This window comes from Erinaceus europaeus, chromosome 1, assembly GCF_950295315.1.
Source record: "Erinaceus europaeus chromosome 1, mEriEur2.1, whole genome shotgun sequence".
NCBI classification, from domain to species: domain Eukaryota; kingdom Metazoa; phylum Chordata; class Mammalia; order Eulipotyphla; family Erinaceidae; genus Erinaceus; species Erinaceus europaeus.
The window spans coordinates 38839645-38860758 of record NC_080162.1 but is presented as its reverse complement, the minus strand read 5'-3'; the positions used below and the strand labels follow the sequence as shown (position 1 = coordinate 38860758).

Here is a 21114-nt window from a genome sequence, read left to right as displayed (position 1 = left end):
TTTTTCATTTTATTATAGGGCAGAGAGAAATTGAGAGGGGGAGGGGTAGATTGAGAGAGGCGAGGATAAGATTGAGAGGGGGAGGGGAAGAAAGACACCTGTAGACCTGCTTCGCTGCTCGTGAAGCGTCCCCTCTGCAGATGGGGAGCAGGAGCTCGAATCGGGATCCTTCTGAGGGTCCTTGCGCTTCGTACTATATGCACTTAACCTAGTGTGCCACCGTCCAGCCGCCCTTGCGTGAATTTATCAAAGCGATCACTTGTGCAATCTCACTTTCGACCAATCCGCAATCTGCTGGCACGAGAATGTCCTTTTAGCGTCACTAAAGCTTCTGCGCATGTGCCCTGAGATGGGGGTGGGGCTTTTTGTTTCTATTGCGACTTCCTGACGACACCGGAAATGCCTCCAGGGCGCCTGCGCAGTATTTCCGCGGCGTGAGACTGTCCCCGGTTCTGAGAATTCCTTCTTTTCCTTCCTCGCGGTCTGTTTACCTTCTGCGAATCTACCAGCTTCTGCGTTCGTTCTGCTTCCCGCCGCTGGCTGCGAGCCGCGGCGCGACTCAGGTAGGCCCCGTGCGGGTGCCCGCGCTTCCCCACCGCCTGGGGCCCGCCGGTGCTGGGTCCCAGCTCCCAACCCCCGCGGAGGTCGCCCAGCAGCCTGGTGCTGGGGCTCGAGCCAGGCTGTTGGCGGAGGCCCCTCAGTGGCGCCGGGGAGAGACACTCGAGCTGGAAGAGGTCTTGGGGTTTATCTCGGGATTAAGCCCCTAGGTGCTGTGGGGAAACTGAGGCAATGGGGCGGCTTACGGTACCCATGGCAACGTCTATTCTCTGCCTTGCCGCGGTTCAAGTGTGGCCTTTCCTCAGAGGCCTCCCCTGACCCGCAGCCACCTGCTTCCTGTCGGTGTAGTGCGCTCACACACGCACGCACACGCACGCTTAACTAGCTCATTGTCAGACATCCAGTCACACGCTCACATTCACACAGACACCCTCACACACACACACACACACACACACACACACACACACGCTCCTCCTCTCACTCAAACTCACACACTCACATTTTCAGACACACACACATTCGCTCATACTCTCTCACACACACTCATACACGTTCACTCGTGCGCACACACATTCACTCACTCACTCACTTTTCCTCACACACTCTCACTCAGACTCTCACACAAAGCCCAGCAGAGGCCTCGGGCCGGGTGTCCATGAGGGCAGGCTGCTGGCAGCGCTCTGGCCCCGGGGAGCTGGCCTTCCAGGGAAGAGCCGCTTGTGGTGGCTGTGCTCTGAAGTTGTGGTGGCTGGTGAGTTAGGAAGGCAGGAGAACGCCAGGGAAGGTGATGGCGTCTGTACAAGATAGGCTTGGATTGAAGTGCCACTTGCATTTACTGGGACAGCTTCCCCCACCCCACCCCTATGAAGCCTATGTTTGGATGAGTTTGGGAAATTTGACGGTCTACACCTTTTTGCGAAAATCTTCGTCATCTCCCCTAACAGTCCTCAGGAGGCAGCTTTTGAACTCAGGCTTCAAGATTCAGGCGGGGACAGGTACATGGTCAGTGAAGAGCCATGGGCTTGCCATCCCCAGGCTGAAGGAATAGTGGGAATGCTGCAAGGCCGGGGTGAGCCTGCTGTGTTCAGGGGTGATGCGTAGGCGATTGGGTAGGTTGCACATACACCTACCCACTTGCATCTTCTGGAGTTCTTGAGGGTGGCCTATGGCCCACATCAGCTGACCAACACTTCAGTGCCTCTTGCTCTTTGCTAAATTCATCTCAGATGGCAGGAGTGTTGTCACCTCACCTGATGGCTAAGGAAAGGAAGGGAAACCTGGGTTTTCAGGCATTGTATACAACCTTGCTTGGGTCTTCACTCTGTTAAGTTTTTGTTTTTATAAATCTATGCTAAATAACTTGCCCAAAAGCATATATCTAATTCCTGGACTGTATGCCGTGTCTTCCTTAATTCTTTCATGCAGGAAACTATTGTTTGAAATGCATCTTTGAGATATGAGCGAGAAGTGGTCTACTAGCACCACATCCTCCCACAAAGTCACTTTCTCAGATTAAAAAAAAAAAAAAAAAAACTCAGGTGTGTAAAACAAACTTTTTTTTAAAAAAAAATGTTTTATTTACTTATTTTTATTGTTGTTATTGATGCCGTCGTTGTTGGATAGGACAGAGAGAAATGGAGAGAGGAGGGGAAGACAGAGGGGGAGAGAAAGACAGACACCTGCAGACCTGCTTCACTTCTTGTGAAGCGACTCCCCTGCAGGTGGGGAGCCGGGGGCTCAAACCGGGATCCTTACGCCGGTCCTTGCGCTTTGCATCATGTGCGCTTAGCCCGCTGAGCTACCGCCCAACTCCCATAAACTTTTTATTATAGGAGTCGGTGGTATCGCTGCGGGTTAAGCGCATGTGGCTCAAAGCGCAAGAACCTGCATAAGGATACTGGTTTGAGCCCCTGGCTCCCCACCTGCAGGGGAGTCACTTCACAGGTGGTGAAGCAGATCTGCAGGTGTTTGTCTTTCTCTCCCCCTCTCTGTCTTCCCCATCTCTCTCGATTTCTCTCTGTCCTATCCAACAATGACGACATCAATAACAATAATAACTACAACAATAAAAAAACAATAAGGGGTGGTCAGGGAGGTGGCACAGTGGATGAAGCATTGGATTCTCAAGCATGAGGTCCTGAGTTCAATCCCCAGCAGCACATGTACCAGAGTGGTGTTCTTTAGGGAAAAAAAAAAGTCAACAAAAGGGAATAAATAAATATTAAAAAAACTTTTATTATAAAGGTTTGAGGTAGACGTCATGCAGAAGTAGTAGTAAGCTCATGGAGACAGACCATGGGGGCCACAAGGAAAATGGATACTTTCTCAGGTATTAATGTGCTCATTGCTGTTGCTTTGGCTAAGAATCTCTGCACTTAGTTTCCATGAGACATAAGAAAGTCAGATACTTTCCTCAAATATTTTGCAATCGTGTTCTGTGTTGTCTCTTAAAGATGCCTTGGTATCTAGCAAGTGTGTTGCTCAGCTTCTTTATATGTGAACTGTCAGGAAATTACACACTGACTTTCTCCTTGGAAGAGAGTTTATTGTGCCCACTGTGCATCTGACATTGCATTTTGTACATAGATAATCCTATTTTGATTCTAAGAGCAACCTCAGAGAAGGCATTAATGTGCTTTGTATTTGCAGAGCTGGAAAACGATTTGAAGAGAGTAGGGTACAGCACAAACCCTATTGGGACTATTAGATATAGTACTCAGCTCAGTGTCTCTAACTATGTAAAGAACCAACATATTTCATTTCTACCTGACGACTGAGAAAACACGCTATATTATATCAATATTTGTTCATTAACAGTGAGACATATAAGAAGAAGCTGAATGAATGGTGAGTATAACAACTCTAAAGGCTCCCAGTTGCATCTGGGTGTGGGGTGCATGGGAGCTCTATAAATCCTAGAAATTACAAATTTTTTTGTAAATCTAAACTAGTATATTTAAAAAATAATAATTATCTAGATGTCTCAGAAAAGAGAAGTCTAGCATCATGCCATTTTAGATTCTATATTTCCCGTCTATGAGTCAGTTTTCTTTATATTGCATCTTAGATGTATTGCTTAAGGAAGAACCTGCCCTTAGTATTTTTCATTCTTTTTCAGGGCCAAAATGAGTCTCTTTGGAACAACTTCAGGTTTTGGAACTGGTGGTACCAGCATGTTTGGTGGCACAACTACAGATAATCACAACCCGATGAAGGTACAACTGGAAGCTCCAGAGGATTTCTAGGAGTGCGGGCCAGGGTTTCTCATACTGGTGACAGGAAAAAAATGCAGACAGTAATCTGTCCAGTTGGATTTCCTTATTTTTATTTTTTGGACAATGGAGTACAGAAGCTATGAGTCCCTTAGGCTAGTGTCCTATCCCTTTGACTTTCCTGACTACTTGAATCCCCAGAGGTACTTATTAAAATTACAGCTCCCCCAAAGTTCAGCCCATAGTTTTGTTTTGTTTTTTTAATTTCTTTATTGGGGAATTAATGTTTTACATTCAACAGTAAATACAATAGTTTGTACATGCATAACATTCCCTAGTTTCCCATTTAACAATACAACCCCCACTATGTCATTTATCATCCTTCATGGACCTGTATTCTCCCCACCCACCCACCCCAGAGTCTTTTACTTTGGTGTGATATGCCAATTCCATTTCGGGTTCTACTTCTGTTTTCTTTTCTGCTCTTGTTTTTCAACTTCTGCCTGAGAGTGAGATCATCCCATATTCATCCTTCTGTTTCTGACTTATTTCACTCAACATGATTTTTTCAAGGTCCATCCAAGATCAGCTGAAAACGGTGAAGTTACCATTTTTTACAGCTGAATGGTATTCCATTGTGTATACATACCACAACTTGCTCAGCCACTCATCTGTTGTTGGACACCTGGGTTGCTTCCAGGTTTTGGCTATTCCAAATTGTGCTGCCAAGAACATATGTGTACACAGATCTTTTTGGATGGATGTGTTGGGTTCCTTAGGATATATCCCCAGGAGGGGAATTGCAGGGTCATAGGGTAGGTCCATTTCTAGCCTTCGGGGAGTTCTCCAGACTGTCTCCACAGAGGTTGGACCAATTTACATTCCCACCAGCAGTGTAGGAGGGTTCCTTTGACCCCACATCCTCTCCAGAATTTGCTGCTGTTACCAGCCCATAGTTATTGAATCAGAATTACTTTTTTTTTTCCTCCAGGATTATCACTGGGGCTTGGTGCTGGCACTACAAATCCACTCCTCCTGGTGCCCCCCTTTTAATTTCCATTTTATTGAATAGAACAGAGAGAAATTGGGGGGAGGTAGATAGGAGGAGAAAAATACACCTGCTGACTTGCTTCACCATTCTTCATGAAGCATCCTCCCTGGAGATAGGAAGTGGGGGGACTCAAACCTGGATCTTTGTGTGGGTCTTGTGCATGGTACTATTTGTGATTAACCAGGTGTACCACCGCCTGCCCCCCAAATCAAAATTTCTATGTTGGGAGAAAGGACGTGGTTATGGTGATCAAGCAGTTTAGGATAAGTGAAGTGTTATTTGGAAAATATAGTTGTGGCCATTTCATTGATTTGTGCTTCCAGCTCTGGCTGCTGCTATTTTCACTAGCTTATTCCCATCTTCCTTATCATATAAGAAAGTTCTGATTCAGTTAGATTTGAGCTCATAGAAAGTGTGTAGTGGGAAAGAACATTTAAGTTAAGTTGTGATGGTTTATGTACTTAAACATTGACTTTCTCCTTCTAGGATATTGAAGTAACATCCTCTCCTGATGATAGCATCGGTTGTCTGTCTTTCAGCCCACCAAATCTGCCTGGAAACTTCCTTATTGCTGGGTCATGGGCTAACGATGTAAGTGCTTCTTACAAGCATGTTCTATCATTTGTGTCCTTTTTTTGGACAGGGTTAGTTCCATTCTTTCTCAGGTTTAGGAAGTAGCATTAAGGTTTATTCATTGTCATTTGTTTGGTTTTTTAATTGAGATAGATAGAGTAAAAGAGACCACCTGTGGGGGCTAGACTATGATTGGGTGGCACACGTGGCAGAACAGCATGCTCTCCAAATGAGCTACTTCACCAGCCCTTTCATGACCTTTGAAAGAAGAAATAAGTATAGAGAATGTGAACTCTTCTAAATGCCAACTCATTTTCCTAAGAGAACATCATCATAAACATTACTGAAATTCCTGTGCTGGGTCAGTATTTTGAATGTGCTGTCAAATTAGATATAGCCTTAATTGAAGGGGACTGTTATCCATAATGGTAGACATAAATTGTTCTTGTAGCTATCCTGAAAACTTGTTCAAGCATATGTTAAACTTTTTCATCTTTCACTCATACATACATGCTATACTACTCACTGTATACAGAAAGAAAGATAAAGCAATACAGTGTATCAGAAAAGAGAGATTAAAACTCTTCTAATTAGAATGTGGAGGAGTGCTTTATAAAAGAAATGGCATGTAGTAAACTTTTGCCATTTCTTCTTCTTCTAGCATTTGCCCTTCTTCCGTAGCCAGTCAACAGCGTCAGGTTGAGCCTGATGTAAAGTTTCGAGACCTCCTTTGAATCTGGAGAGGTGGCAGTCGTTGACTATGTGGGTCATAGTCTGTCTGGAGCCACAGGGGCAGTTCGGGTCGTCTCTGGCTCCCCAGCGATGGAACATAGCGGCGCACCGGCCATGGCCTGTTCGATAGCGATTGAGGAGGACCCAATCATAACGTGCTAGGTCAAAGCTGGGTTGACGCTTACAGGGGTCTGTGATGAGGTGTTGGTTCTTTACCTCAGCTGACTGCCAACTCTGTTTCCAAGAGTCTGGAACAGAGAAGTTCAGTGTAGGCGTAGGGGACCAGATTGGGTGACGAGACGTCAAGCGTTGGACAGGGTGGGTGAAGATACTTTTGCCATAGGTGAAAGTAAATCTGTATGAAACACTTTTCTATAAATTACCATAAAATACTTTTTTCTGTCAAATTAACAACAAAACAAAACAAAGATTAAAAGAACAAAACTTGATGCCCATAAATACAGGCTAAAACTGTACTGCTGGTAGATATGTACCTTGGTGCTTTCTGGAGGGTAACTGGCAGTTTGTATTAGAAATCCTAAAGTTTATGTCCCTTAAGCTTATGTCAGTGATAACCCCATCTGGGGCTGGGGAGTATCTCCAATAATGTACATTCTTTGAAATAACCTCTGCTACAGCTAGAGCCCTGGGCATTTAGTCTTCTCCATTATTTGAAATAAGGTATGAGACTTGGAGAATTAAGTGACAGGTGCAGATCACACATCTGAGCAGTCTGGATCTAAGTCCATGCAGTCCGGCCTAGGGTCCTTGAACTTAGTCCTACCTGATAAAGGCCCATTTTTTGTTCTTGCTGGGGAGTTTAAAAAGTAAAATAACCAACAGTAATAATAAGTCTATAACAGAATAGTATTGCAGAGGTTTAGGAAAGATTTCAAACTGCCCTACATCAGGGTTGGGGTAGTAGGGTAGTAAGTATGGATATGGGGAGCTGAGCAGGTTTGCTTCCTAGAAGTAAAAATTATTTCAGAAAAATGTAAAATGACAACTAATAGTGCAAGTGAGAAAAGCTACAGTTATAATAGTGAAGATACTGTATGATCTAGTCTTTTTCAGGAAAATGCCTGTATTAAAAAGCAATAAGTACAATAACCTACTAACTGTAGTTATATGATGGGATTAAGGTAATTTTTAGTTGTCATATTTACAAAAACTAAGAAAAATGCATTAGTTTTATAATCAAGGAAAAGATAAAGTCAGCATAAAATATTTAGAGAAAAAAAGGTCAGTTTCCACTTTGGTCTTGTTTCTCCAAATGGTGATGGATGACATGCTGCTGTAGAAAACAGATATATCGGGAGTTGGGCGGTAGCACAGCGGGTTAAGCACATGTGGTGCAAAGCACAAGGACTGGCTTAAGGATCCTGGTTCAAGCCCCCAGCTCCCCAACTGCAGGGGAGTCGCTTCACAGGTGGTGAAGCAGGTCTGCAGGTGTCTATCTTTCTCTCCCCCTCTCTGTCTTCCCCTCCTCTTTCCATTTCTTTCTGTCCTATCCAACGACGACGACGACATCAACAAAAATAACTACAACAATAAAACAACAAGGGCAACAAAAGGGAATGAATAAATAAGTAAGTATTTAAAAAAAAAAGAAAACAGATATATCTCATAGATACATATATATTGAAAAGATAGATTTTTAGTTTTAGGTGTAAACAGAATTTTCCTATTTTAATGACTTGGAAATAGGAGTAGGAAAATAACTATTGTCATACACTTTTCAGTTGCCTCTTGAAGTTTTCTTGGTCCCATCCCTGTCTCCCACCCCACCCCCAAATCCATCCTTCCTAACACATGCCACTGAGTTCCCCCTCTTGAAGTTTTGTAATTAGACTGACAGGAGAACTATATTTAGATTATTCCCTATTTAATATTAGTTGTTAAGTTATTGCAGTACATCAAAAATATATCATGAATTAAATTAATTTGTCTTAATTACTGTAGGTTCGATGTTGGGAAGTTCAGGATAGCGGACAAACTATCCCAAAAGCCCAACAAATGCACACTGGGCCTGTACTGGATGTCTGCTGGAGTGATGTAAGTTTGTTTAATTTTTAATGTCTTATTTTACAGAAAGTTCAGTGTAATTCATAATAGGCATATAGTTCTGGTTTCACATACCTTTCAAGTTTCATGTATGTATGTGGTGTTCTAAGAATATGTAATGCATAATACAATGTGTATTATAGGAAATCTTAGGTTTCTGAATGTAAGTACAATAATTTACCTTTCAGTGTAGTGAGTTAACTTCAGCAAACCTCTCTGAATGCTTTTCTTAAAAAGAGCCATTATTTTACTAACATGTTATCTTGATTTGAAGGATTAGATAATTTCTCAAAGTCTTTTCTAATTCTAAATATACCATAAACTTACATCACTTAGGGAGATGACTTAGCAGGTGTAGTATATGATTTGCATGTGTGAGTCCACAGATTTTATCTCTGGAAACACTTGGCCAGGTGGTGTGCTCTGGTCAGTCTCTTGTTAAATAGGCTTTTAAAAAATTTTTTTAAGATTTTATTTTTAAGATTTTTTGTTATATTTTTATTTACTATTGGATAGAGACAAAGAAATTGAGAGGAGAGGGAGAGAGACACCTGCAGCTATGCTTCGCCACTTGTGAAGCTTTGTCCATACAGGTGGGGACCAGAGGCTTGAACTTGGGTCCTTGGGCATTGTAATGTGTACTCTTAACCAGGTGTGCAACTGCATGGCCCATTAAATCTTTTTTTTTTTTTTTTTTTTTTTGCCTCCAGGGTTATCTCTGGGGCTCGGTGCCTGTACTGTGAATCCACTGCTCCTGGAGGCCATGTTTCCCAATGGTTGCCCTTGTTGTAGTTGTTATTGTTGTTACAGCTGTTGTTGTTGGATAGGACAGAGAGAAATCTAGAGAGATAGACAGGAGGAGAAAAAGATAGACACTTGCAGACCTGCTTCACTGCTTGCGAAGCGACTCCCCTGCAAGTGGGGAGCTGGGGGCTCGAACTGGGATCTTTATGCCAGCCCTTGTGCTTTGCACCATGTGCACTTAACCCACTGTACTACCACCCAGTCCTATAAATCTTTTAGAAAGATTAGAAACTTATTTTTCCAGAAAAAAATTCCTGGGGTGGGAAGCAGTTTTTTCTGTCATTTACATATTTAAAATATTTGTTAGATATTCCAGAATTCTCTTTTTCTCACAAATTCTGAACTTGAATGTTATAAACAAATATAACATTATTATTCGGCTTGAAGGATATATGTGTGTGTGTGTGTGTGTGTGTGTGTGTGTGTAGCTGAATGAAGACACTACTTAACTATACACTTTGGACTGCTATTCAATAAGGAGCAGAGCATAATAATAGTAATAATAAGGTAGGTGTGTATTTTATATAAATGTAGGAAAATATTTGCAAGTAGTAAATATATATGAGATGTTTGTGGGTGCTTGTTCATATTACTTAGTTTTTGTGAAGACTTGACATTGAAAAGAAAAAAAATTTTGAGTGGCCCCTGATAACAGACTTTGATACATGATATGCAGACTACACCTGGAGGAAATGTCAGGTCCATGGCTGTGTCTCTGAGAGAACTGAAGTAAAGGCTAGGAGAGAGATTCAGTTTTCACTTTTTAAGTGCTGCTTGACTTTTTTTTTTTCTGATGGGCCGTGTGTATTTTATTGCTCCTGGGCCACCTTTTCATCCAGAGACAGAAAGGAACACCAGAGCTGCCTCTGTGCCATAGTACTTTATTGCACTGGGACTCAAACCTGGGTTGTACTCATGGCAAGGCTCGTGTCAGACTTGGTGAACTTTCTTTCTAGACTACCCTGCCTATTTGAATTTTTTGTGGTGTTCACTTATCTTAGAAAATGTACAATTAAAGAAAAAAAGCTGAGGGGGTCAGGCAGTGGTGAACCGGGCTAAGTGCATAGAGTACAAAGCACAAGGACCTGCACAACAATTCCAGTTTGAGCTCCTATTTCCCCCTTCTCTCTGTTTCTCTTTATCCTATCCAATAAAAATGGGAAAAAGTGGCTGCTAGGATCTGTATTCGTAGTGCTGGCACTGAACCCCAGTGACAACCCTGGAGGCAAAAAAAAAACAAAACTGAAAATGTGATTTGTAATGATAGTGTGTTTAATAATACAATGACACCCAAATAATTGAAAAGATAAAAGTTGGAAAGCAAAGCCTTCCAGAGTATGTTCAACTTGATAAATATCTAAGTGCACATATAAATATATCCCTCTTTTTTTTAGGATGGGAGCAAAGTATTTACAGCATCTTGTGATAAGACTGCAAAGATGTGGGATCTCAACAGCAATCAGGCAATACAGATTGCACAGGTAATGAAAACTCTGCAAAAGAACTGGACAGAATTGGCATAAAACGTTGTGATTACTCTCTAGTTATACTAATTCTTTATTACAATTAAAAGCGTTGTTTGAAAATACCTACCAAGTCAATTACATGTACTAGAAGTCTTATTAGAACAATTTTAGAACCATTCTCCTTCTATTAGTACTTCAGATTGTTCTATCATACTTCTACATATACATGTCCATAGAGTTGCTATATACATATGCTGGGAGGTGGGGGCAGGCAGTGGTGCACCTAGTTGAGTGCGCATAGTATAATGTGCAGGGACCTGTGTTCCAGCAGGTGGCACAGTGAATAAAGCATTGAACTCTCAAGCGTGAGGTTCCTAGTTCAATCCTTGACAGAGTGGTATTTGGTTCTTTCTCACTCTCTCTCCTCCTATATTTCTCATAAATAAATAAATAAAATCTTAATAAAAGTGCAAGGACCCAGGTTCAAGCCCCCACTCCCCACCTATAGGGGGAAAGCTTCATGAGTGGTGGAGCAGGGCTACAGGTGTCTCTCTCCCTCTCTATCTCTTTTCTCAGTTTCTATCCAATAATAAATAAGTAAAAATACTTTTAAAAATTACCTGTATCTATGAAGTAGTTTGCTCAAGTACAGCAGGCAGGTTTTTATGTGGAGATTGTTAAGAAAGGTAGCAATAACAAGATAAGAGCCAAAAACTAGAATATCTAATCTGTCAGGAAGAACTTCTTGACACAAATAATTCCTGAGATTATAGAACTGTTGGCTACAAGCTTGAGCTCTTAATCCATGTCACCAAAGTAATAATGAACTATGGTAGATTTCCCTAATAGTTATGATTATATCCCTTGGGGGAGGCATATTTCACACAATTAAGGGTAAAATCAATTCAGACTTTAGAATAAATAAAACCATACAAGTTCATTTAAAAAAGGGGGGGGGATGGGGAGCTAGGCGGTGGCACAGCAGGTTAAGTGCACATGGCGGAAAGAGTACTGACTGAATCCTGGTGTCTTTCTCTCCCCCTCTCTGTCTTCCCCTCCTTTCTTGATTTCTCTGTGTCCTATCCAATAACAATGACAGCAGTAACAACAATGATGATAAACAACAAGGGCAGCAAACAGGAAGAAAAAAAGAATGGCTAAATTGAATGTCACTAAAAAGAGTCAAAATACCCTTTGTTTTGTTTCCTATGACCTCCGTATTTAATAAGTTCCTTCTAAGCTGTTTAGCACTTTGTAGCCTACCGTAATCTGTTTTGTTTTTGCTGTGTTGAAAGCATGATGCTCCTGTTAAAACCATACATTGGATCAAAGCACCAAACTACAGCTGTGTGATGACTGGGAGCTGGGACAAGACATTGAAGGTATAATACACCACTGAGAGATTCCATGACTGGCCAAAGTTGACAGTTACTCTTCTGCTTTTTGGACATTAGTTCTAAATGGTCGCTTAACTAGCTTTTACCTTATTTTTTACCTTAGTTTTGGGATACACGATCTTCTAATCCTATGATGGTTTTACAACTCCCTGAAAGGTGTTACTGTGCTGACGTGGTAAGAAATTCTAATTTAATACAATTTCCTTAAAAAAATCTTATCTCGTGACATACTGCATTTGTAGGTAGTCTGAAAGACCTTCAGACTTTAATGTTAGAAACGGATGTAGTTCCAATTACTTTAATCATTTTTGTTTGTTTTCTTTCTTTTCCTTTTCTTTTTTTTACTTTTGTCATCACCATCACTACAACTTCAGCACTCCAAGTTGACTTTTTAAGATAGAAATAGAAAGGCAGAGGGAGGGAGTCGGGCGGTAGCACAACGGGTTAAGCGCAGGTGGCGCCAAACTCAAGGACTGGCAGTAGGATCCAGGTTTGAGCCCCCCCCGGCTCCCCACCTGCATGCAGGGGAGTCGCTTCACAGGTGGTGAAGCAGGTCTGCAGGTGTCTGTCTTTCTCTCCTCTTCTCTGTCTTCCCCATCTCTCTCCATTTCTCTCTGTCCTATCCAACAACAATGACATCAATAATAACTAGAATAATAAAACAACAAGGGCAACAAAAGGGAAATAAATAAAATTAAATTAAAAAAAGAAAGGCAGAGGGAAAGATAGCACAGCACTAAAGCTTCCCCCAGTGAGGTGAGAGCTAGGCTCAGACCTCGGTTGTGTGCATGACATAGCAGGCAAACTATCCAGGTGAGTTATCTTGCTGACCTACTTTAGTCATTTTGAATTGGGAGATGACTTCGTGCTGCACTTATTCTACAATGAGTAAATATTTATTGTGCTGGATTTTTTTTCACCCTGTATTTGAATATAAAGATAGTTAATATAAAGATAGTTTCACCCTGTATTTGAATATAAAGATAGTTACCGTCACCATTATAGGACTCTGTGTGTGATGTGAAAAACTGGCAATTGTTTTATGGTATGGAAGTAGGTCTTTAGGTTCAGGGAACTGTCACTGAGTGAGAGAGAAACAGATTTCTCCATCTGTTTAGTCTTACATTTTATGCTGAGTGCCCCAGTCATTTCACTTTTAGGAGTTTACCAGAGAAAAATGAAGATTGAAATGGCCTTTATTCTATCCAGCATATTATTTTTATATTATATTTTATTATTTTTATATTATATTTTATATCATAATGTATTTCATATATTATGAAAGATGGGCAGTATCCCTAAGGGCTAACAAGGTGCACAGTTAAGTGGACCCTGCTGTGGGTTCATCTAAGAGCCACTAATGGTATTCTTAGAAAAATGTACTATGTGAACTGATGCCACATAAATTTATTTTGATAAAGGATCAAATTATGTAGAAATATGTGCACATATAAACACCTATAGTGCTCAGAAACAAGGCTGGATTAAAAGATACCAGAATGATTGCAGTTACCATTTAAAGGGGTGGTATAGGTGATTTTATACATTTTTATAGTTTTTAAAAGGGAGGCTTTTATAATATATCAGTATCCTACTTTCAGACATGACCTCTCCAGCTTTTCATGAAACATGGTACCAATTGGATTATTAAACCTGAAACAATTATTTTGTAGTTTAAAAAAATTGGTTTAATGCTGTGTGTGTGCTTGAAGGTCACATTGTTGTAATAATGTTTTGCTTTTCCCCATCCCATAGATATATCCTATGGCTGTGGTAGCAACTGCAGAGAGGGGATTGATTGTCTATCAATTAGAGAATCAACCTTCTGAGTTCAGGAGGATAGAATCTCCACTGAAACATCAGGTAAGTGAGTCATTGATCAAATCAAGAACTATGTTAACTACTGTATTTTAGAAACTTCTTACAGGTGAAATATAGTTGTACTTTCAAATATCAATAAGAATTTTCAGATACTTTACATACTCAAATACTCATTAAGTAAGTAGTATTATACCTACCTGAATCTAACCTATCTATGTCTCCAACCACATCTGGATAGTGAATGAAATTGCACATTTCAGTGAATTCTATTTTAAATTCATAGTTTCCAACTTCTTCACATCCTCTTCTATGTTTTGCTCTTCAGCTCAGCTTCCACTTGCCATGGGCCCTAAGATCTTCGTATTCTTTAAACTCCTGGACTCTCTGCACTTTTTATCTAAGCAGATGGTATCAGCTCCTACTCAGAGAACATGGAAACTTATGATTGGGAACTTTTTTATCTTCCTCCTGCTGAATCTAGAAATTTGCCTGGTTGGCACCTTTGCCTGAAAGCCACTTTTTGTGATCGGATGCTGTGCTGTGCCCATGCTCCCCCTCCCCCACCCCACCCCAGCTTTTGTAGGAGACTTTTTTCAGAAGCTTTTTGCTCCTGATCACCTCTCTAGTACTTCTGCATTAGCTCTGGAACAGGTTCAAGGTCAGTACCTCCTAGGAAAGTAAACTCTTGGTTTCCACATTCTTCGGTACCACCTTGATCCCTTCCTCTTGTCATGTTTAAGTGTCTTATGAGTGCTTTCTTATTTTCCCTTACTTTGCCTACTATTCACTTCTCACACAGTTCTGTTAGGAGTTTTGTTCCTGTTTATCCACAGAAACTTTTTTGTATGACAGTGACTTCCCCGATATTAAGTCCAGTGAGAAATGAATACTTATCTTACTATAACAGCACCATCTACCACATTCCTACATGTTCTTTTTTTCTCAAAGTTGCAACTTAATTTTTCTCAAATTACAGATATTTTAAAACTTGAAAATCAAATAATTGTAAGAACCCCATTCTGACATGTTCTTAAATATTTTGTTCTTGATTCCTGTGATATCATTCTCTTCCTTTCTGCCTCTTTAGTTGCTGCTTACTTTTTCCAGCCATTTTCTGCTGAACATTGAGTTTCCCAGACATCTACCCTTAGCCGTGGTCCCTTTTACCTAAGCAGAATCTCTTCTCCTATCTTTTGTGTGATGGAAGCTCTGCTTCCCCATCTGTCTTGTCTCTGTGCTCTTCATAACATTATCCATGAAGACTTTGCATGTCTCCTGATGTCTCAGCCCAGTAGTATCTGCCTACACCAAGCCCAGGACCACATTTTGCAGATATTCAAATGTTATCTCCTCAAGATTCTTCCTAATACTCATAAATATCTTTTTTCTGTATACATAGAGCTGACTCCTGAATAGCCAGGGAGTTAGAAGTTCTGACTCCCTGCGCAGTCAGAAATCTAAGTATAGTGTATAGCTTTCCATGTGCTCATTCCACAGCTATAGGCACTCAGCCTGTCAGCATGCTCTTAGTTACACTCATGAATGTGGAACCTGTATTAAATATATATGTGGGCTCATGTACTTTAAGCCTCTCTTGTTCAAGGTTCAGCTAGATTATGTGCTTGTTACTTTTGTCTTGTTTACTAGAACATTAACTCATGAGGTCATTTTTCTGTTTATATTTATTGCTGCCTTATTTTCAACACCTGGAACCAGACCTGACATACAAAGCTCTAAGTAAATGTTTGCTGAGTGAACAAATGATTCCAGCCTGCTGTCCCTGCTGCTGCTCCTCATGCACTCTGAATTCTTTAAATGGGGCCTCTATCTGCCTAGTTCTTTCGTCCAGAAATCTTAAGTGTATTCTCTGACTTAATTCCTCCAACCTTTTCTCTCCGATCTCACTAATCCCCAGAATCACTTCTATCTGACACATTTTTGAAATCTCCTTCACTCCTGTCACAACTATGTCTCCTTGAATGGCAAGAGCTTAGATCTTTGCCTGGCTTCAAAACCTTTTTCCAAACATACATCAGATGCTTTTCTTATAATGCACTTTTGACTTGGCTTGCCCTTTGCTGAAACTCAGCCCCTAGCATATTTCCATTAAATCCCGTACTCCTTGATATAAAGCCTTGTCTGATGTGACTTCGTTTCCTACCTTCCTTTGCCAGGGCCCTAGCCTTTCAGTTGTTGAGGAATGCCATTAGCATTTGCATAGGACCACTATGTGATTGTATTCTTATAGCATTCTCTCTCTCTCTCTCTCTCTCTCTCTCTTCCCCCTCTCTTTCCCTCTCCCTTTCTCTCTCTCTGTCTCTCTCCCTCTTCCTCCTCTCCACTCCCCCCCGCCCCTTTCTTGTGTGACTCCTGCTCTGTGTGCTGATAGATTCTGTGCTGAGCAGGGAGGGGAAGGAATGAGGGAGTAAGAGGTACAACTTGACCATGCATTCCTGCCTATCCTCTTAAGAACCTACAGACTTTCATGTCTTTTCAATTTATTTATTATGAGAGAGGAAGTAGATCAAGGATTGTTCAGCTCTGGGATAAGGTAGTGCTGGGGATTGAACTTGTGGTCTCTGGAGCCTTGGGCAAGCAAGTTGGTATTCCTAGAGACTGAGCTAGCTCCCTTACCCTAAGGTTGAGTGCCCTCCCCCCCACTGCTATTTAAAAGGAAAATGGACCTGCTATTTAAAAGGAAAATTATTAGATAAATAGCACACTTTTTCTATTTACCTAGGAAGTTACATACTCAAGCAGAAATTATAATAGACACTGTTCTTTACTGTCATCTTTTATATTTTCACCCAGACTCTGACTCTTTCTAAACTCTGAACTCACAGAAGCTAAGATACCAAGTTGGGGCAATATTAGGTAGTACAGTTTGTCAGAACACTGCTTCCCTGTGTCATTGGGGAGGTAGAGGCTCAGAAACATTAGGGTGATGATTTGCTCAAGGGTGCCTACCTAATCAGTAGTGCCTTCTTCCTCATGACAGGTCAGGAGCATGGGCATCTAGGGCATGTATACCACTGGAGAGATAGCAAGGTCTTGGAAACAGGAATAACAAGCAGCTAGTTAGTACACCATACTGTAGGGTCTACCATAGTCATATAATAACATGTCCCAGTACCTTAGATTTTGCATGGTAGTAATATATATATGTGTATGTGTGTGTGTTTTTCCCCCTTCAAACTGTAGCATCGATGTGTGGCTATTTTTAAAGACAAACAGAACAAGCCGACTGGTTTTGCCCTAGGAAGTATTGAGGGAAGAGTTGCTATTCACTACATCAACCCCCCAAATCCGTAAGTGGGATTTGATTAGCTTTCAGACTTTTGCTTGAGACATTTTTTTTTTTTTTAAAAAAGTAAAACTTCATTGGAGCTTTGTTTTTCAGTGCCAAAGATAACTTTACCTTTAAATGTCATCGATCTAACGGAACCAATACTTCAGCTCCTCAGGACATCTATGCGGTATGTTTTTTAGAAACCTAACCTTGAGAATACATCTAGAAACTAGACTTGGAGGTGTGCAACTGAGTCATTATGGGATCAGAAAAAATTAATCTGTCATCGTATATGTTCATGTCTGTAGATAAATGTCTTATGCTGGAGGTTTCAGTTTACTGTTTTTATGAACATAGTGACTATTTTCTTTCTCTAACTACTGCAAGCTTAGGACTTTGGGGAGTGTTCACCCCCCTCCATGATGGGTGGGGGACAGTTGATACATAGAGCTAAAATTGAGACATTGATGTTTGTTAAGAAAGAAAACAAGGATTTCCTGAGGTTTGCAGCTTGCTGTCCCCAGCAGCAACTTCTGTTGGTTGGTGTTTATAACAAGAAAGGAGATTCAGCTCCAGGCTCATCTTTGATGTGTTTTCTCCTGTGACCAGTAGGCAGCTGCTCTGAAATGATGGTCTGGATTCTGTTTTCTACTTGAAACAGGAAGCATGTAGAGGAAGACCTGATGTCTCATCCTCTTGTTTCTTACTGTGCATCTCAATCTCCAGGTCAATGGAATCGCATTCCATCCTGTTCATGGCACCCTTGCAACCGTCGGATCTGATGGTAGATTCAGCTTTTGGGACAAAGATGCCAGAACAAAACTTAAAACCTCGGAACAGTTAGATCAGCCTATATCTGCCTGCTGCTTTAATCACAATGGAAACATTTTCGCATATGCCTCCAGCTATGACTGGTCAAAGGTGAGGACTCCTGGGATTATAGACTTGTGAAAGCGGCAGAGCCAACCTCCAGGATCAGAATGTCTGGCCTTTCTTCCAGGATCACTTGTGTGTTGTTAAGTAGATCACTTTGACCTCATTGCAAAGGGAAATTGCCGGGACTCCTTCACAGGCTGTGGAGGCTCAGTGAAGTCACCCCTAGAAAGCTTTTCATTAGAACCTGCTATAGGAAATGCCAGCCTATACTCTGGAGGAGGTGGTCCCTTGGTATGCTTGGGCTTATGAGGACAGTGAAAGGGGCATGGTGTGGGGTGGGGCTGGAGAAGTCAGTAGGTCCAGGGGACGGGGCTGTGACCTGGAGGCATTGGCTCTTGGTCTATTGGGACAGTCTTGGGGATGACCGGATCTGTTTCTGAGGTACCTGGTATGCGGGTAGAGAGTGCAGACTGCTGGCTGGAGTGTTTCTCTGATCATTGGTTGCTCATTCTAGAGAATTACTACTTTCATCTTTTCTCTTCTCACACCACCTCCCACTCCCCATACATCCTTTCATTCCACAGCAGCTTTCCAGACCTGTCCCGTATCTTCCCTTGCTGCTGGTTTCCTGATTGGTGAAATTGTCAACTTGACCCAAAAAGATTTCACCTCTACAGTGTCTTTCTCTTTCAACTTCATATATATCTCTTCACTGATACCTGACTAGTCTCTACTTATTCCCATGATCCCCTCAGCCCTTTTCTGCTCCTTCCACTCCATTTGTAAGAACATGTACTTGAGGTTTCAATGTTGTCTATACCTATAAAACTTATCAACACTCAAGATATTTTTTCTCCCTAAAATTTCAGTGTGTTTCACTATCCCTCCTTTCACTCGTAGTCGGTATCTCTCTCTCTCTCCCTCCCTCCCTCCCTCCCTCTCTCCCTCTCCCTCTCTCCCCCTCTCTCCCTCATACTCACACACGCACAGCCCCATGTGTATTTCCTAAGATTTTATGTAGGTAGAGTTACCTATTTTATGCTCTTTTCTGCTGTTTTTCTCTCATTCTGATCAATGATTGTGAAATTCACTGTAATTTTGGTGAATCCCTTATTTCTTTTTACTGTTGTCTTACTCCATGGCATGGAGGTACTATTGTTAACCCGTTCACCTGTGGAAACTGCATACTGAGTGTTGCACAGAGTACACTTTTTTAATTTTGACTGTAGCCTCAGTCTTCCCACGGATTCTTCTGCTCAGCCAGCAGTTACAGTGAAACTTTCATTACCCTCAGCTCTCTTTCTTAGTGCAAATACTAAGAAAAATATAGTGAATAACAAGAAGTGAAGAGACTACAGGGTGGTAGCACACCCAGTCAAGTGGATACATTACAATGCGTAAGGACCCTATTTCAAACTCCTATCCCCATCTGCAGGAGAGAAACTTCACAAGCAGTTAAATAGTGCTGCAGGTATCTCTCTCTCTCTCTCTCTCTCCCCTCTTCTCTCCCTCTCCTTCCCTCTCCCTCTCCTCTCCTTTTCCCTTTCTCTCTTTTTCCTCTCAGTCTCTCTCTGTCCTATCAAAAAGAAAGAAAAGAAAAACAAACAAACAAAAAAAAACGCCCATGCTTTTGAAGAAATGTTGCACAAACTCACTTAAGCAACCAGTGTTATTTTTACAGTAGGATTTACTCAAATTAGTCTTTAATTTGAAAAATGTTGTTTTGTGAATTTTCCATTGTCCTTAGTTCAAAAACATGATTGATATTATTAGCTTGCTTGCTGAATATAAGTATTAGGAATAACTATACTTTGTCTAGTATGATGAGTTACTGGTCACTCTTGAGCAGTGGTGCACCTTTCAAGGGATGAGAATAAAATGTCATTGCAGAACAGATAGCAGTGCATCCAGAGTCCCTACTCACCTCCTTGTTCTAGACTTTACATTACCTTATGCCTATTTATCTCATCTACCCCACTCTACTCTCTTCCTACAACAGATCTTTTGTGTCTTTTGTGTTACTGTCACTAACAACCTTTGTGACCATCCTTCCTTTCTATAGGAATGTTCAGAGGTTTCATTCTGAATGACCACCGTCCCTCTGTACCCTCTGACCTGATGCTCATTTTCTGGGCTCCCCCAGTATAACAGCCTTTTGTCTACCTCCCATGTGAGGTCCAGGAGGTGGTGCTGTGAGCATGAGGCCCAGAATTCAGTCTCTATCAACACATGCCAGAGTGACACTCTAGTTCTCTAGCGCATAAATGATTTTTTTTTTTTTAACTCAACTCTCATGTAATAGGAAAACACTTTTCCTTCTGATGGGACATTGAAGACAGATAAAGACCAAGTACAGACACATTTCCTTTGACAACTGAAGCTTTTTTCTTTAATATTTAACATTGAGTTTTTTCCATCTACCTTGTGTTGTTTCCCCCAGAAGATGTGTTCTCAAGCACTTAACACAGAACTTAGTATGTAAAACGTTTCTACAAATTGTTGACTTTTTTTTCTTAGTGATAAGATAATTGGGGTTTTTTTTTCTCTCCCTTAGGGACATGAATTTTATAATCCCCAAAAGAAAAATTACATTTTCCTTCGCAATGCAGCAGAAGAACTAAAACCAAGGAATAAGAAGTAGTGACTGAACTACTGAGTTGTCCAGAGGTGTTTTCACTCCATCTACCTAATTTCCATGTGAATTTGGGTTCCAGCTTTTGGTGGGTTGTCTGCCAAGGACATGGAGTTCAACCCCTGGAGAAAATGTCATTGTTCCAGTCAAGAGCCCAGCTGTCCTCTAACTGGTCTCCATTCCACTGCCTGTCATAGTCCTTCTATGGCACTAAGGGGATAAGAGTGATTATAGAAGTTAGATTCAAGTGGGCAACTGTCAGGTATTTCAAACTGCTTCATTCAGCAATGTATGTATTAGAGAATATTGGGAAATATTCTGTGAACCCTGTACTCTATTTTGTAATAAAATATTTTGAAGATTACCTACTAGGCTTCCTTTGTCCACCTCTGTCCTCCTCCAGCCTGTATTTAGAAGCAGTCATCCTGCCCAACATTGTAGGGTTTGATTTTGAGATTTCAGACACTTTTTGGGAAATGCAGAAGCTGTGTCTAGGAAAATGAATCCTGAGCTGCAGTTATTTTTACTGTGGAGAATACCTACTATTAGCCTTTCCCAGCACTGATGAGCAGATTCAAAGTGTCTTTCTTTTTGCTCCTGTCTTTTAACAGTCCCACAGGGTATTCAGTGCTGCTG

The 21114-nt window shown here is 41.3% G+C and overlaps 1 protein-coding gene across 2 annotated transcripts; it reads left to right on the top strand.

Moving 5' to 3' along the window:
- Positions 1-381: 381 nt before the first annotated feature.
- On the top strand, positions 382-20846 carry RAE1 (ribonucleic acid export 1). Of its 2 annotated transcripts, XM_060184892.1 has the most exons (13): positions 382-563; positions 3379-3408; positions 3680-3776; positions 5311-5415; positions 8092-8184; positions 10392-10478; positions 11759-11845; positions 11964-12035; positions 13616-13723; positions 16883-16989; positions 17082-17157; positions 17697-17891; positions 20401-20846. In XM_060184892.1, exons 3-13 carry the CDS (start codon positions 3687-3689, stop codon positions 20485-20487), a joined length of 1107 nt encoding a protein of 368 aa, XP_060040875.1. In that variant the 5' UTR covers positions 382-563; positions 3379-3408; positions 3680-3686; the 3' UTR covers positions 20488-20846. The 2 variants fall into 2 exon arrangements, with proteins under 2 accessions (XP_060040875.1, XP_007525202.1); XM_007525140.3 differs by lacking the exon at positions 3379-3408 and having other exon boundaries at positions 383-563.
- Positions 20847-21114: the final 268 nt, after the last annotated feature.

What these genes read in the sequence shown, in the direction of transcription:
- RAE1 (XM_060184892.1), top strand. Translation starts at nt 3,687, where the DNA reads ATGAGTCTCTTTGGAACAACTTCAGGTTTTGGAACTGGTGGTACCAGC. An exon ending in AGGCAATACAGATTGCACAG is followed by an intron (nt 10,479 to 11,758) that starts GTAATGAAAACT and finishes CTGTGTTGAAAG; the next exon opens with CATGATGCTCCTGTTAAAAC. An exon ending in CTCCTCAGGACATCTATGCG is followed by an intron (nt 17,158 to 17,696) that starts GTATGTTTTTTA and finishes CTCAATCTCCAG; the next exon opens with GTCAATGGAATCGCATTCCA.